The sequence below is a fragment of the Onychostruthus taczanowskii genome, unplaced genomic scaffold (genome assembly GCF_017590055.1).
Source record: "Onychostruthus taczanowskii isolate IOZ18803 unplaced genomic scaffold, ASM1759005v1 scaffold3, whole genome shotgun sequence".
Lineage (NCBI taxonomy): Eukaryota > Metazoa > Chordata > Aves > Passeriformes > Passeridae > Onychostruthus > Onychostruthus taczanowskii.
This window is the reverse complement of record NW_024500349.1, coordinates 8253048-8269640: the sequence shown is the minus strand read 5'-3', so window position 1 is coordinate 8269640 and position 16593 is coordinate 8253048. Positions and strand designations below refer to the sequence as shown.

Below are 16593 nucleotides of genomic sequence, written 5' to 3'. Positions count from 1 at the left end.
CATTTTTATTTCTGTTAACAGAGATTTTAAACTCGATCTCTTTGTGATCACTGTGGCCACGATGGCTTCCAATCTCGACTTGCTCACAAGATCCATCCTATTGACAAGGAGTAGATCAAGGAGGGCATCTCTCCAAGCCTGTTCCATAAAGTTGTCATTCAGGCTTTTAGCAATCTTCTGGCCTGGGTTGTACCAGCTGTGTGATGGTCCCAGTTAATTTCTGGCAAGTTGAAGGACCCACAGGGACAAGGACAGTTGACTTGGAAGAGTTCCTTAGTTCCTCAAAGAATAATTCATCATTGTCCTGTCCAGGAGGTTTGTGGTGGACTCCCACGATGGCATCTGCATTATTTGTTTGTTCCTTGATTCTTATCCAGGCTCTCAACTGTGCTATTGGCAGCTGTGAGCTCCATTCATTCTACCCCTTCTATTCCATAGAGTGCCACCCCTGCACCTCTGCTGCCCTGCCTGTCCCTCCTGAAGAGCCTGTAACCATCCAACAGGGCACTCCAGGCACAGGAGCCATCCCACCAGGTTTCACTTCTGCCAGCGATGCCAGATCTCTGGGGCTGGGCCAAAGCCTGGATTCCCCTTGTTTTTCCCTCTTGCTGGGTGCATTAGTGTGGACACATTTCAGGTGTGGTCATTGTAGCCCACACCTCCTGAGGCAGATGGAGGAATCCTGTTGGTGCTCCTTTCCTCAAGTACTGACACCCCATCCCATCACTCATCACTGGCCGACCTGGCTTTATCTCTTTCACCCTTCCAGGCTGGTTTAAAGCTCTGCCAATAAGTCCTACCAGTTCCTGTGCTAGAACTCTTTTTTTCTTCTGAGAATGCCCAATGATGAATACAATAGTAACTGGGGAGTAAGGCTGCTGCCAATGTGCAAAAGCAAGAAGCTGTATCAAAGTCAAAGAATGAAGACCTGATAGTTAAAGACAGCTCAAGGGATCAACAAAGAGCATGGAAGTCTAATTTATCACAGATATTCCCAGACATCTTTATGGTGTCATATACAAGCTTAAAAGGGAAGCTAATGATACTGTAACCCAAATATGTGATGTGTTGACAGAGAAGAAGTTTTTGGACTTGCAAAATGTTGGTAGAGCAATCTTTGATCTGTGAGACTGTTTATAGGAAATGGCTCCCAGTTAAACAAGCCCAATACCAATTTCCTGCATTCAAATCTAAGAAGATTTGTTAGGCTGGCTTCAACTTAAACAGAGAAGAAATGGACACAGGTTCTTTATCAAGCCTGAGAGCTTAATGCTTGGCTTTGCCCCACCCCTTGGAATGATGTGCTTAAAATTCCATGCATTTGTCTGTACAAGAGGACTGTCAAATCATAGCTTTCATTGTCAAATGTTGACATTCAGCTCAGATGACATAATTATTGCAGCAGATGACAAGCTTTCTTATAACTAATGAAACACTGGGTATCCCATCATCAGGAATCAAAGAGTGTTAAATAAATGAGTGTTCAAGGCTAAGATACATAAAGCAACTCAACGGAATAAGCTATTTTCCAAATTCTTATTTTATAAAATATGAATGTTTTGCCTCCTAGGACATAAAAGCACTGTGCTGGGAATAAAATAGATGTCTCTATTTATATATGTGTGTGTGTGGATAGAAAGATAGATAGATAGATAGATACATAGATAGGTAGGTAGACAGATAGATAGATAGATAGACAGACAGACAGATAGAATGAAGTTTGTACTGGAAACAGTGAAAACCATTAAAAAGATGAGCTATTACAACAAAGCTAAGATACATAAAGCAACTCAACGGAATAAGCTATTTTCCAAATTCTTATTTTATAAAATATGAATGTTTTGCCTCCTAGGACATAAAAGCACTGTGCTGGGAATAAAATAGATGTCTCTATTTATATATGTGTGTGTGTGGATAGAAAGATAGATAGATAGATAGATAGATACATAGATAGGTAGGTAGACAGATAGATAGATAGATAGATAGATAGATAGACAGACAGACAGATAGAATGAAGTTTGTACTGGAAACAGTGAAAACCATTAAAAAGATGACCTATTACAACAAATACTAGTAGATCTAACATGACTCACACTTCTTGGGGTTTAGCATTGATGAAGATTATTGCCCGACGGTCAGTAAGCTCTTGCTTGCTTAGTTCTTCCAAAGACAAAAATTTCCCTCCATGTTTTACCTACAAGAAAATGAGTATATAATATCAGGTTTTCTGTTCAGTTAAAGATGCAGAGAAAAAAATCTATTTAAAAGATACGTAAACATTTAAAATTCCTAATCCTAAACCAAAGACTCAATTTGCATTTCCTTATTTTTTCTTAGAAAAGATTGTTTATAAATAGTTTATCTTGTAATTATTGGTTTGAAGCATTCCAAACAGTTCCAGAATAAGGAAATGTTCCTGCATCTGAAGGCTTTACAACATAGAATGGAATTTTCAAAAGCAACCAAGTGCTTTAGGAGCAGGTATTTCACTGATTGTCAGTAAGACTGGTATTTCTAATTTATCTGAATATTTTGAAAAGTTCTTCTCAGATTTAAATTGAGCACAGCGCTAATAAGTAATACTGGAGCCAGTCTTTATACACAAACACTTGTTTTGTGAGAGAAAGGGTCATGACCGAGGTGAAAATATGAACTCTTTGCTTCCTTATGTAAAAGTTAACAAACAAAATGTCCACAGGTCATATAATGTCAAGTTAGCATTAAGTATAGTGCAGGGAAAGAGACCAGAAGAACTGAAGTCTGAGAAAGGATGTGGAAGGGTCTGAACATCTCAGATAGGACTGGGAAGATCACAACTAGAGAATACCATGAAGATGAGTTCATCCATTAAGAAAGATAATCAAAAGAGATCTGTATAACAGCTGTACTTTCTGTAGCCAGAATTTGGCTGTTGCTACAGTACTCTTTCTAAATTAAGAGGAAAATGTTACTCTTTCTAAATAATTTGTTTAGAGTAGCTTACCTGACCACAATCATAGAATCCATTAGTAATTATATTACTTGATGATAAATATCCCATCCGGCTGTACTTTTGGGAAAGATTATTATCAAGTAGCTTTTCCAGAGCAGCTTCGCTAAACTTATTTTTATGTTTTGTTGACAAATTAATTTCTTCTAGGATGTCTAAAGCACTGATAAATAAAATACAAAGGCTAATTAAACACTAAATACTAATTAAATGTTATTATACAGCTCAGCGGTAGTTTTCAGCATTACCAAGGCCAAGATAGATTCACTTCCAAGTGCTGAGCCTGTGCTCTCTGGGCCAGTAAGGAGTGGCTGTGCTGCACAAAATTCCTTCTCTAGGGAAGGAAAACAGTGCTCAAAAGCAAAAGCAGTGCGCAAAAACAAAAGCAATTCTTTTAGGTAGTTAAATGCTACCTAAAGAAATGCAGACAGGATGCCACAACCTTTTATCCTGAAGGATGTTATAGAGCACTGCAGAGAACTTGGGAGAAAAAACATGTAAAAGGAGTAATGATCAGAGCCGACTGTATGATACAGTCCAGGCAACCTCTCTCTCTTTTCAGCTGCAAGTGCAATGCAATTTGCAGATTCAGTTGTGCATTATGCAATGTGTGAATCCTTCTGGTCTAGCAATGTTACTGTGTTTGGGGGAGCACAGATATTTGCTAAACATGAACAAGCATAGAAACACAAGGAGTTATATCAACACCACCAGAATGGCAGGATTTTTGCAGCATAGATATAGAAACAAATAGTAATATGGGGACATGGGAGGACAGGAATTAATTTCCTGAGCTTTTTCTGGTGTTGAAACCCATAAACTGACAAGTTTTGACCTGAAAAACTTAGGAAAACATCACTAAGAAAATAAAGGAAACTGAATCAGGAAAACATTGCATACTGCAGTTCTAAGACTGTTCAGGAATGAAAAAAAAAACACCAGGAAAAAAGGATTGTATATTCTCATGTGTGTGTATGAGTACATGTTCAAATATCTGTGTGTGACTATGCACACATGCAGATATTCTTCATGCCCCAAGGAATCAATTTTATATACACACAATATATATATATATTCCTGTGAACTACACAGGGAGCCTCAGCTGTGGACATCTACAATGTAGACTTCTGAAGGGATGAATTCAGATGAATTTCAGAGAACAAGTTTTTCAGGCAAGGCAAATAACATCCTTTTCTTACAGAAGAGAGAAGTGGGAGAAGATAGTGGAAGAGCAGTTCAGGCTGTATGTATATCTACAGCATATTGCAGATAATCAGTAAGTAACACAGGGAACAATTTTAAAGGGGAAAATGAAAAAAGAAAGGCAGGTAAAAGGTGTACAGCAGGGTCCAAACCAAATTACATTACAGGCACAATTACCCTCATATGGAAGGTAACCCAAAACCAGGCAAATAAAACAGCTATACCAAAAACTCCATGAAGAGTTGAAAAGCAAAAAAAAAAAAAAAAAACAAACCAGGAATCAAACAGAAATGAATGACACTTCCAACAAAATAGAAAAAGTAAGGGACAAACCTGAAAGATGAACAGGCAAAGTGAGACACAACTATTCAGGGACTGAAACAAAAATAAATGTTTCATATGCTAAAAGTAAGAGAGGAAAATGTACATCTATTACTCAGTGTGGGAAGAAAACTCATAACAGATGGCACAAAAAGACTGAAGAGTCTGATACCTTTTTTGCTTCAGTTTTCATAGAAAGGTTTCAAGCAGATGCCTGGCAGTAATATTAACAAGGAGGTAGAAACAATAGTCTTAAAATGTCTAGGATAAGTTTGAGGAGACACAGCTAGCAGTCCCTGAGGACACTTACCTCATACACTCTATGAATTTGCAAAAGCAACATTGGAACTATTTATAATTGTATTGGAAAATTCTAGGCTAGATGGCTGGAGAGTGGAGAAGGGCAAAGATACTATCTAGTTTTGAAAAAAACTATGAACAAGGAAATTATAATAGAGATCATTCAGCCAAATTTCAGTGTCCAAAGAACACCACATCAAATTATTAAGCCATCAGTAGGTAAGCAAGAAGAGATGAAATAGCCATTACGTATTTGTCAAGAATCAATCATGAAAAGTCAATCTAATCCTTGTTGCAACAGGGTAATTGACTCAACATATAGGCAGAAGAAGTAGATGTGAGAGATGAGCTGAATTTGAGATATGTTTTGACTTTCATAAGTCTTTTCACTTATTCCTACTTGGATACTCATGAACAGGTCAGGGAAATACAATCTACATGAAAATAACATGAAGTAGTGCCTGGTTAGTTGAAAAACTATGCTTAATGTATTATTATCAATAACATGCTGTCAAACTTGAAGGACACAAAAATTGGAGTCCTGCTTAGATACTGTAAAAAAAAAAAAAGGGATTAAATAAGAACAGTGCCATATGCAGGATAGAGAAAAGAATTACTGAGCTTTATTTGATGATGGTATGACCTCACCTGAAGTACCTCATCTAGGCTGGGAGATAGTACTTCAAAATGGCATAAAAAATTAGAGAAATTCAGAGATGTGTGATGAAATTATACAAACAAAACTTGTCTAACATTTTTACTCTGTCATGAAACAGAAACAAGAGGGACATGAAAAATGAGAAAATTCAGTGAGTTAAACTCAATTGCTATAAAAAGTGGTTATTCAATCTCACTAAAAACAGGACAACATGATTTGTTTTAAGAGATATTTAAAACTGAGAAACCCCTTCTAAGTGTAAGGATATTCCAGCACTGGAACAGGTTACCTCAGAAAGTTGTCAAACTCCAGCAGGATCAGTATTTACCCAAGCCAAAATATTTCAGTGTACCTTATTCAGTCTTACACTAGGATAGATGGATATCACCTTTGAGGTCCCCTCCTGATCTCAGTTTCTGAGAGTCTCTGAAATTCCCTCATAGATGGATTTAAAGTATCTGTGCAGTCATCAGAGAAGTGCCCAGCAGAGGGAGCAGGGCAATTACAAATATTTTAATTTAACAGTAACTAAAGAGTTGCCTTGTCTGAGGAGTCCTGTGTCATAATTCTTATAACCTAAACCAGCTTTTGTAATTCAGATACTAATATATGGACCTGGGAGTTCCTAAGAAAGAATAAAACTGAGCCACTTTTCCATGACACTTCAGCACACCTGCAGTTAACCAGAGCTTTTAAATAAAATCTAGCCTGTGTGTAGTAAGTACAATTTACTGTATATTAAAATTAGACTGAAACCTTTATTTCACTTTCAAATGTATGGGGCACTGTCGTCCTTAATATTGACTGATATAAGTTATCTTCAATATAAAGCCTAACTCAGTCACAGAAACAAATGTTTTATAATTCTACACAGTTCTCTCAACAGGCTTACATTTTTGTCAGAAGATTCTGTTCCTTAAAATCAATACCATTTCATCTCTAACATCTGTGGTGCTAAAGTAGTTTCAGCTTACCAGAAAGCTTTGTTATTCTGCTATAAATATGCAAAGATTGACTTAAATTGAATTCTCTCATCAAACATTTTCTTTTGACTTTTGATATTATTTCTACTCACCCCAGCCTGCACAGTTCAACAGCAGTTAGTTCATTACTTCCACAGACCATAACAGCCCAACAGGCATTTCTTCTGACTTCTTCAGTCTTAGAATGCAGCAATTCAACGAGTGGTCCCAGCCCACCTACATTTCTTAACTATTAAAAAAGTGAAAACATTGCCATGTACATATTTAATCTATTCCAGCAGGAACAGCCTGTGAAATTCACTTCCCAAAACATTCAAGCTTTGTAGAAAAGCTACATTGGGCTGGAAAAAAGGTCATTTATGGGGATTCTGTGTTTCTGTGAAGTCTGCATAAGCTGGAGCTTTTAAGTGGTACAAGGCAGTCGCCCCTTCTGGCTCTGCCCTGCTTTTCAGTTATTAGGCTGCAGTATGGAAACCAAAGAGACCATGCAACCCAAGACTGCCACAGAGACTTACACAGCTTTTTTCTGTGTTCTGGTGCCTCCTAGCAACTAATTTACATCACAATACATTTGAATTTGTATTGTATGTATGACAATCTTATTAACATCCTATTCTCTTGTGTGCTACAGTATCTTTCCTATACATGCTGGAGGAAATATTGCTCATTTGGATTTTCGAAGAGAAAGACATTTTAAGGACACTGAAAGAGGTAGATTAATTATCTATGCCCCTTATTCATGTCCTAATTAATAGCCTTGACCCATGAGAAAACCCTACCTTATGATTTATGAATGCACATAGCATCATTCTTATTTATGAGAAGACAATGCTACGACCAATTCATAAACAGCAAAGAGTTCAACTTGCTGGATGTCACTGATCAAAGGATTAATTATATTTTGAGTTTTGTCTGAAATACATTTACTCCATGCACATCCAGTATCTCATTAATCAAGGTCAGACATTGCTGTTCAGGCCTTGGAAATGGGCAACAGAACACTGAGGGAGAGAGAGTAAAGGGGACTGAACTTCCTATCTTCAAAGTTGAGCCGACAGTTGCAGCTGAAAGAAACCTTGATGTTTAATGCTCCTAAATATAACATTGAGATATAGCCCTGCTTAAAGCTCACTGAAGTCACTGAAAAGCTGCAAAGCATTAATTTGTTGCAAGCAAACACAGTCGTGAAAATTCAAGTTAAAGAAAACCCTTTCCAAAATCTCCTAAAAAACTGAGCTATATTTAGCAGAACAAGTATCACAAAAATATGTAACTAAATAGAAAGCTCAGGACTTCTAGGTCAGACACAATAGATTCCTATATAACTCCCACCTCACATGTAGAAACATCACCAATAAACACAACCTCAGTTTTACCTCAGCTTGTGCATCAGCATCACAACCAAAGGCAGCCACAGCAAACGCTGCTTTGCTCTGCACTTTGCTGTTGGTTGAGCGCAGCGGCCCCACAAGGGCACTCATGATGCCGTGTCTCTGGATACTGACACGGGATGGCTCTTGCAGGGACAGATTTGTGAGCACTGCAATGGCATTGGAAATGGCTCCATCTCTCTGGGCATTCAAGGTTTTCATTAATGGCACAATTCCTCCAGCCTCAGCTACAACACTGGCAAAATGAAAAAGGAGAAAGAATATTTGTTATTTAGGACATTTTTTCTTCTTACCATGCTGTTTTTATCAACTAAACTAGTATTACAGTTCAAGGTTTGCATATATACATATGTAGGCATCTGTACATATATGTGTGTTTGTGTGATTTCTATATGACTCATGGCGAGAAGTTCAAGAGGCACAACCAATGATAAACCAAGTCACAAACTTCTGGATTCTTTAACTTGCAAGGACATGGATTCTTTCTGAGGTATTGAATAAGTCAATTAAATCCTGCATATTTTCAAAGGTGCAGAATTCCTGTATCTTTAGTTCCAGGCAAATGCTCCTGCAGCCTCTTACCACCTCTCCCCATAATCATTCTAGCACTACTGATGAGGATTATAGTGAACAGAGTATCCAGATCATCCAGTCTATCTATCCAGATCATCCAGTCTATCAACAGCAGATCCAGTTTACATATTCCCTCTGTTACCAGATGATATTGCATCCATGGCTGAGGGGGCTGCCCCTCAGCAATGCTGAAACAAATGCTCCTGTGGACAAGTCCTAAGATAGATGTGCAAAATAATCTACTATTCTATTGTTATTTCAATATATGTTAATGTTATTTCAAATAATATTGGGGAAGATGGTTGGGATTTTTTTCTAAGGAGAACCTCATAGATTTAGGTTAGACAACAGTCAAGGGAAAAAATAGCTGAAGAAGCATTATTAATGAAATAGCAACTTTGAGCATGAGACAACAGAAGGTGTAAGGAGCTGTACTATTAAAGGATATATAATTTTACTTAAGGCTAATCTGTTTGTTAAACAAAAGTTGGCAATATTGTTAGCAATGGGAAAGCACAGATGGCAAGTTGAATTTTCACTGCAACTGCTTTTTATACCCTCTATTAGTATGTGTTGTCTACATCAAAACCATAAAAAATCTTCAAAAAAAAAAGTTTATACTTTTTATAAGTTCTGCAGAATTTCTGTGAACACAGTCATAAAAGACATCTGTATGTGAAAATCCTTTACTTTAACAGTACCTTACCAAATTTTGACTAATATTTGGATAACTTTCATCGATACAAAATAAACCAAGATTAGAAGTATCACATAAAAAAGACTGTTGGCATTGATAACAAATAAAAAAACCCATGAGGAATACTGGCAGTCAGTTTTATGCAAACAGAACAGAAAGTGGAATACATGCCAACCTGTGCCACTAACAATAATTATGAAAATAATCCCAAGACATGGGCAATGCGATCTAGGTCTTACTGTGAACTCATCTTAGTGCAAATATCTCCACATGGTCAGAGAGGGGGATACAGATGCTCCTGAGCATACCTGAAATGAACGAGCAAAACCTAATGGGGTTTGTTACTCTCATCTCTGCCTCAGGTACAAGGCAGTGGCAGCTCACAAGCAGTGCTGGAGCAGGGATCTAACAATATCTGACAGGCAGACAACAGTTACTTGTTTAGAAAATCAGGGAAAAAGCAGCAATCCAGGGACTGAAGGTGCAGCATTAAGATACAGTCAGTTTGGTGTTGCCTAATTAACCCTCCTGGAGCACCAGCAGCTTTAATGCAAGCATTCTGGTCTCTATTCAGAAGTAAATCCCATATTTTCAGATGTCCCACACTGCACCCCTCTGTCTTCCTTCAATTAGCTGGATTTCCCTTTGTGTTCTCCTTCCCCTTTCCTACTTGACCAGATCAAGAAGAGCTGAAAATGTTTTATTTTTTGGGTGGCTTTTTTTTTCCTTGGTTGTTTTGGGTTTTTTATTTAGGTAAGGCCACTATACTTATTTGGTTAATACTGTCTTGTCTTGCCCTGAAAATTTTATCCAAATTTTCAGCTTTAGGACTGTTGTAGCTCTATCCAGGCTGCTGTATGTGAAGAAATTCTGGACATGGTGATTGCACATGTAAGAATGAGCTGTACACCACATGTACCACAGGCTTGCTGGAAAACATCACATTAACAGCACGTGTAACAATGCCATGAGGTACCTGCTGGCACAGCTTGGGTGAGACCCACTACACATACACACACACGGCTGCACACAGTGAGCTGTGTCTATGAGCTATCAGATTTACTGCATCATGCAGTGCATACACACACACTTTACCCAGGAAGGAAAAAAACCAAAACCAAAATCAAGCTGTTTCTTCTTTACAATGGATCCAGGAATTCCAGGATTTATGGGACAGATTCACTACTCATAAAATGCAGCACTGTATCTCACAGGTATAGTATATCCAATATTTCTGCAGTAAGTACAGGACTTACTATTCCTATAGTACACCCAAGAATACACATATTCTCCCACAGGATCTCCTAGTAAACATATAGTCCCTAAAAGACTGGCTACAGAATGATACACAGCACTGAATGACATAGCTCACATCATAAGCAGATTTACTATAATTTCCATAAAACCTGCAAGTACACAAGCACTTAACAAAAGAGCAAGGTGACGGCTCCTCATGAGCTCAGGGCTGACCTCAGCAAGGTACAGAGCACAGCCAATTTTCTCAAGTGCCACTCAACTTCAAAAAGGTTGAGAACCACTGATTTAGAAGATCATACATATTTATTTCTGTCCTGCGTTCCCCTTCTGCGCAGACTCATTTTGAATCCCAGTTTCATGCGCATAGTTTAATCAAGTAGCACATCTGAGCACAAGGCAAAAAGAATTTGCTCAAAGTGACAATGGCTGGTAACAAGAGTTGAAGGTAACCAATACCTTTGAGAATAAGTTTTTAAGAGGGCATGAACATCTGAGGCCAGTGCTGTGTCCTGGTAACAGAGATGCACACAGAAGGAGGAGGAAAGGGGAATCCATAGCTCAGCTCACTCCTACTCCACAGGCCTCTGGAGAACACAGAAATAGCACTGTCACCCTGGGCCACAGAACCTGACCTCAGAAGGGAGCTGAGAGAATGAACATAGCTAAGTTTAAGGTGCTGAAATGCCACAACACTAAGTATGGAGGTCCTTGTTCCCTTTTATCTTGGACAAAGACATGCTCTGTTTAATTTTCTTATTAGGAGCCAAGAAAAGTCAGAGAATGTTTTTACCAGCTCTGTCTTTGCTTAATGCGGATCAGTACTAGACTCTCCCTGCCTCCAGAACACTCCCCTTCAGACAAATCCTACTGAGACTGTGCAATTTATCAGTGCTTCACTACAGAGCTATATCTTCAAAGAAGAACTGAGCCTGAGTTTAGCTGAAAAGAAGTTTATATTTTGATGTGGAAAAATCACAAGATTTTTCCTCCATGTTTTGTATATATTCAAAGTTCATACTTTCCCAAACAAGGAGAAAAGAGGTTAGGGAAAGTAAAGAAGACAAGAACAAGAGAAGGGGAAAAAAAAAAAAAAAAAAGGATGTTGCATCTGCCACATCACCATTTTTTTCCTCAAAAGTGGAAGCTGCCTATCTGAACTACAAACGGGAAGACAATAAAAAAGACAAGACAGCTGTAGGAACTGCAGAGTTTAAATGAAAGTTAAAATAATTGAAATGTTAATAATTATAAGCACATATTATGAGCCTTAGAATGCCTAACTAAACAAGGTTAGGCATTTACCTAACCTTGATTACCTTAATCAAGGTATACAGAGTTTAGGTACCTTAAGGAGCCTAATCATGCTCTTTAGTGAAACAGTAAAATTTTGATTAGAATTGGATTCAAATTGCTGTATTCGAGAATAGCTAAAATATTTTTTTCAGCTGTCACTGGGGACACAAATATTAAAAGGTTATATAATAAATATTTAATTTATTAATTTTAAATACACATTCTAAGCTTAAGACATTTTCTTGAAAATTCTCTAAAAGATAACACAAGACTCAAACAATAAATGCTGAGAGACTGAGGAAACAAACATTTTCTTTACTGCTTTTACTGCAAAAATAAATTAAAAGTTGACAACAAAATCATTACCAAAAACTTCACAATACAAACTTTTTTTTAACAGACATTTTGGAGATGTGTATGAATGTCACTGAAGTGAGCATTTTGTTGCTGTAGTTATCTGGGGTGTGATAGGAAAGCTCAGATATTGGGAGAGTGCTGTGAAAACAATCAGCAGTAAAAATTTGATGAAAATCCTGTGGGTTTTTAATACAGTTTTTATACACATTTTACTTTTAGTACTATAAGCACTCTGCAGCAAGAACCACCTTTTAGTTGGCATCATAGGACCATAAAAGCTCTGCTCTGTGACCAAACCTTCTAGCCATGGCAAAAAAAATAACAGATTATTTACTTAGAGCATCAGGAATGGTCCAGCTAGCTTTTCTTCCTGAAGAGAAAGTCTAGCCTAAGGGAGAAAGCAACTAAGAGTGTTCAAAGAGCTGCCAGAAAACACTGAGATTGCTCCTCAAAACCCCCAACCTAAACAACCTCCGGGGGAGGGGAGAGAGAGAAGAGCTGTACAGCTTGACACCACTGTTTACTCAGGATTGTACTAAATTTACACTAGTGAGATTGACACTTCACAAAAATGGTGAAGTATGTTTGGTTTTGTTTCTTCTACTATGACTGAACATAAACTGTTTTATAATCAAATATATTTTTATTCACTTCTATGCGGTTTACTCCCCCACTCCTGACTGAGGATTTAACACAATTTCTGCTCAGAAAAAATTCAAATTTTTCGTCCTCACTGGACTTCATTTTTTTCAAATGTGTTTGCAACTGCATGTTTAATTTCTGTGCAAAATTACTGTGATTGTGTGTGAGGTGCTTAGCTAGCCATTTATGCCTGTGCATAGCTCATTTTCATACATAATTGCATGTAAATTATGCATAAGAATTATGCATCTAATTACACACATTTTTTTAAAATCAACCCTATCTGTGTTAAATCGTATGACTTCTTTTTCACACAAGGCATTTTTGATCCAGCTCTCTTACGCAATTTCTGTCTGAGAAAGAATACCAGAAGTTTGAAAAAGCGTTAAGAAATAGCTTCCTTTTTTATTCCTTAAATGTATTTGTATTCTTCATTAGCCTTGTTATGCCATCAGAATAATCACATCCAATAAATGCCTTCTGCACTTATCAAAAATTTCACTTTGTGATTTAATTATTTTCAAAAGCAATTGACTGTTGTAAATAGTCACTCGTATTTTATTTAAAGACTAATATTACTTCCGTTTTCTTCACTAGACAAGGGAGATTAATGTCAGAATGTTTATTCTGAATAAGAGAATCTTGCACAAGAGACTCTGATCTACAGTCTGGGGACCCTTTGTGCTCCAATAAAAATATTGATTATATCAACAAACCATGCCAATTTTTCATTTCAGGAACTGAAGCCTCTATTCCTATTTTCTAATGACAAGTATCTTGTTAAAACTGTAACAAAACCAAAACTCAATAAACCTCACAGTCTGGATATAATAAAAGCTTAAACTGTCTGAGTTAGCAGAGACTGTAATACCTGACTGTCATTTAGCAATTCACAGAGATTTTCTAATGTCTATCATTGAACTCATCTGACAAAGTCACACAGATTTCAGTTTTAAAACTGTAGTATAACTAATTTAAAATATTACAGGAACATTGGTAATGAACTATCTATTTATGATGCCTGAGACTTTCAGTTATAGTAATATTTGCAGCCTTTGTAAAGAATTTCTGATATTTTCACTATTATGTGGAAGGCATAAAATTCAACAATAGAAACCCTTTTTGCTTCTGAAAGATCCCGTGGTTCTTCTTCTTTGGAAGCACCAGTTGAGGAAGGATAAAAGAGCTGTGCCAAGTCAGTCTCTACACACAGTACTTTGAATTGTGAACTTCACCTTTCACTTCTGGATAACTCTTTTCTGGACAACTGTGAATATATCTCAAATGACAGCTGTCTGTTCTGCCTTGCTACAAGCTCAAGCTCTTACCATGATTTAGGGTGCAGAAATGTATGTTTTGGCTTTGTCTCTTTAAATTACATCTCTAAGAAAATATATGTATCTGACTATGTTATGATAAAATTACTAAGGTCGTATGTCAAAATGTTAATGTTACTTGTGAAACGCTATTTTTACCAGAGGACAGTCTGAGTGGCCAACATGCCATAGTCAGTGCACAGGTTAAATTCACAGCAGGGCAGAATTAAGCTTGCATGGTCAGTCATAACCCTGAAATTTCCTTACAGAAAAATTTCCTTAGTTCAAATAAACAACTTCAAAAATAAACAAATAAACAACTTCACTTACTTTAAGATAAAATATGTACTTAAATAATTTAATTTAGAAATCTACTACAAAAAAAAAAAAAAGTGCATGCAAAAGCACCAATACATTTGTCTGAAATATTTACTTATATGTAGAATAACCCTTGCCACTTTTAATTCATAAAAAGCATCGTTTATCTCAGTGCATATCACTGAATGATATTGCAAAGATACACACTCAAGAGTAATCATGGTACTTGTGCCACTACACAAAAGAAAGTTTTCTCTCCCAGGCTTAGGAGTCTCCATCCAGGAAAAAAAAAATTTTCACCTGATCCTACAGAAATCCATCATGGGAAGTTACAGGTGACAACAAACATGCTGTAAGTGAAATTCCAGCTGTCCACAGCTAAGATAAACAGTGATCATACTGCAAGGCTTTGAAAGTAGGGTTGTAAAAACAGGCCAAAAGATTCTTCAGTATCTACAAGGAGTAAAATTTCTATGTAGTTAGCATCATCCCAGATCAGAAGTGTTCTGCACTCTGAAACTATTTTGGACCTACTTAGGTTTCCATGCACTTCATGATGTGGTGACATGAGATTTGTGTTAGATAAACGCTCTATATTGGTCTTTGTCTTGAATATAACTCTAAAGTTAAAAAAAAAACCCCGAAAAAATAAACCATCCAGGCAAATGCATAGCTTTTTTTTTTTTTTTTTTTTGTGAAAGTCTACAGGGAAGAAAACAGTTATTGTGTCTGAGCCTACAGAAGGACTTTGCCAGGCAGCCACACCTTCCCAATCTAAGAGAAAAATACAACAGCTGGCTGTATGAAAGGTTTTTGACTGCCAGCAGGGCACAGACCCATGTACGTGGGTTGTGTATCACTCATCTGATGTGATGCTAAAGTCTTTATGAGAACCCATTTCTGAGTGACATCCCAGGCACAGGACTTAAATCAGCTTTTCTGCCAAGGGAGAAATTTGTCATCAAACATTTTGCAGTTTTCAATGGAAGTCAAGATGTAACTTTCAGGGAAAAGCTTGTGAGCTCTTAGGTAGTGGGTAAAATGACTTTGTTGTCTTTTTTTTTTTTTTTTTTTTTTTTAACACAGTTCCTCTCACAATATGGATATAGAGTAAGAGAAAAGAAAAAGAGGAACCTGTTTGTGGCCTGAGATAACTGAATTTTACAGGGTATAAATGTCGATGCTAATGTAAAAAAGTAACAGCACAACACAAAAAACTCAAAAACACCCCTTGCCTTGCAGCACATTAGCTCAAAAATAGAATTCTGTCACTAGGGGTCAGTATTAAAACATATTACAGCTACACAATACAGTCAGCATTCTATTGTTGATTTTCTTCTTCAGAAAAACGAACTTATGTCATAAAGAACTAAAACCAAAAAAAAAGACAAAACCTGCAGTGGATCATCACCTTTTTTACAGTATTAAATTTGTGTTCCTGTTCTCATAAATTAACACATATATTCATGCAAATATATTATCTTACATAATACTGACACTTTAATATTTATGTGAATTAGGTTCTATTTACAGTCTTGAAATAGAAAATCTATTACTAAGTTTCCCATTTTCTAATAGAGAAGATTACTACCTAGTGATATTACTACCTAATGGTAGTAACTCCTACTTCCTAATAATAACAATATTTGGAATGTAAAAAAACCTGGATGTTCTTTAAATTTATTCCTTAACAGCCATACTCATCTTATAAACAATAAAAAAAAATCTATTGTGCACCAAATTTTCAACTTTCTCAGTTGAAAAAGGTGAGACGCTGTCTCTGTCTCACTACAAGTGAAACAGACTGAGGATGTATTTTGAGTCATTAGATCCGCGTATGAATTTCAGTTTAGAATAATAGATATAACACCCACTAAAGCCAAGGGAACAACTCACTTTCTTCTCACTGGGCACTGTCCATAACCCATAAGTTCCCAACCTCTCCCCCTATCCCAAACTGCTCTCAAATCTTGACAGTCTTGATACATTTGAAAAAGCTTACATTCAGATGCTGCACTAATGCCTGAAACTGCCTATATGGATATGACCTTTGCAAATTCAAACAGGTTCTCTGATTCCTGTCAATTTAAGAATTAGAAAATTAAATAACATCAAGCTTGCTGACTTTGTAAATTTTGGGACGATACTTTACTATCTTGAATCCAGATATAAAACAGAATTTTGTCACCTGACACTTATTATAAACCCCAGGAGAAATATTCTGTCATAAGTCTGTCATGTAGCACAACTTTCTGCAGCCCTTGGTACAGATGAAGAAAAACCATCCCTTTTCTT

The 16593-nt window shown here is 36.8% G+C and overlaps 1 protein-coding gene across 1 annotated transcript in view; it reads right to left on the bottom strand.

Moving 5' to 3' along the window:
• ARMC3 (armadillo repeat containing 3) overlaps positions 1-16593 on the bottom strand; it is a 51460-nt gene that overhangs the window by 11397 nt on the left and 23470 nt on the right. Inside the window, exons 10-13 of the mRNA XM_041408627.1 lie at positions 7831-8080; positions 6547-6683; positions 2984-3152; positions 2094-2194 (exon numbers count right to left, since the gene is read on the bottom strand). Of these exons, the coding sequence (XP_041264561.1) occupies positions 2094-2194; positions 2984-3152; positions 6547-6683; positions 7831-8080 (657 nt within the window). The remainder of the gene's footprint in view (positions 1-2093; positions 2195-2983; positions 3153-6546; positions 6684-7830; positions 8081-16593) is intronic.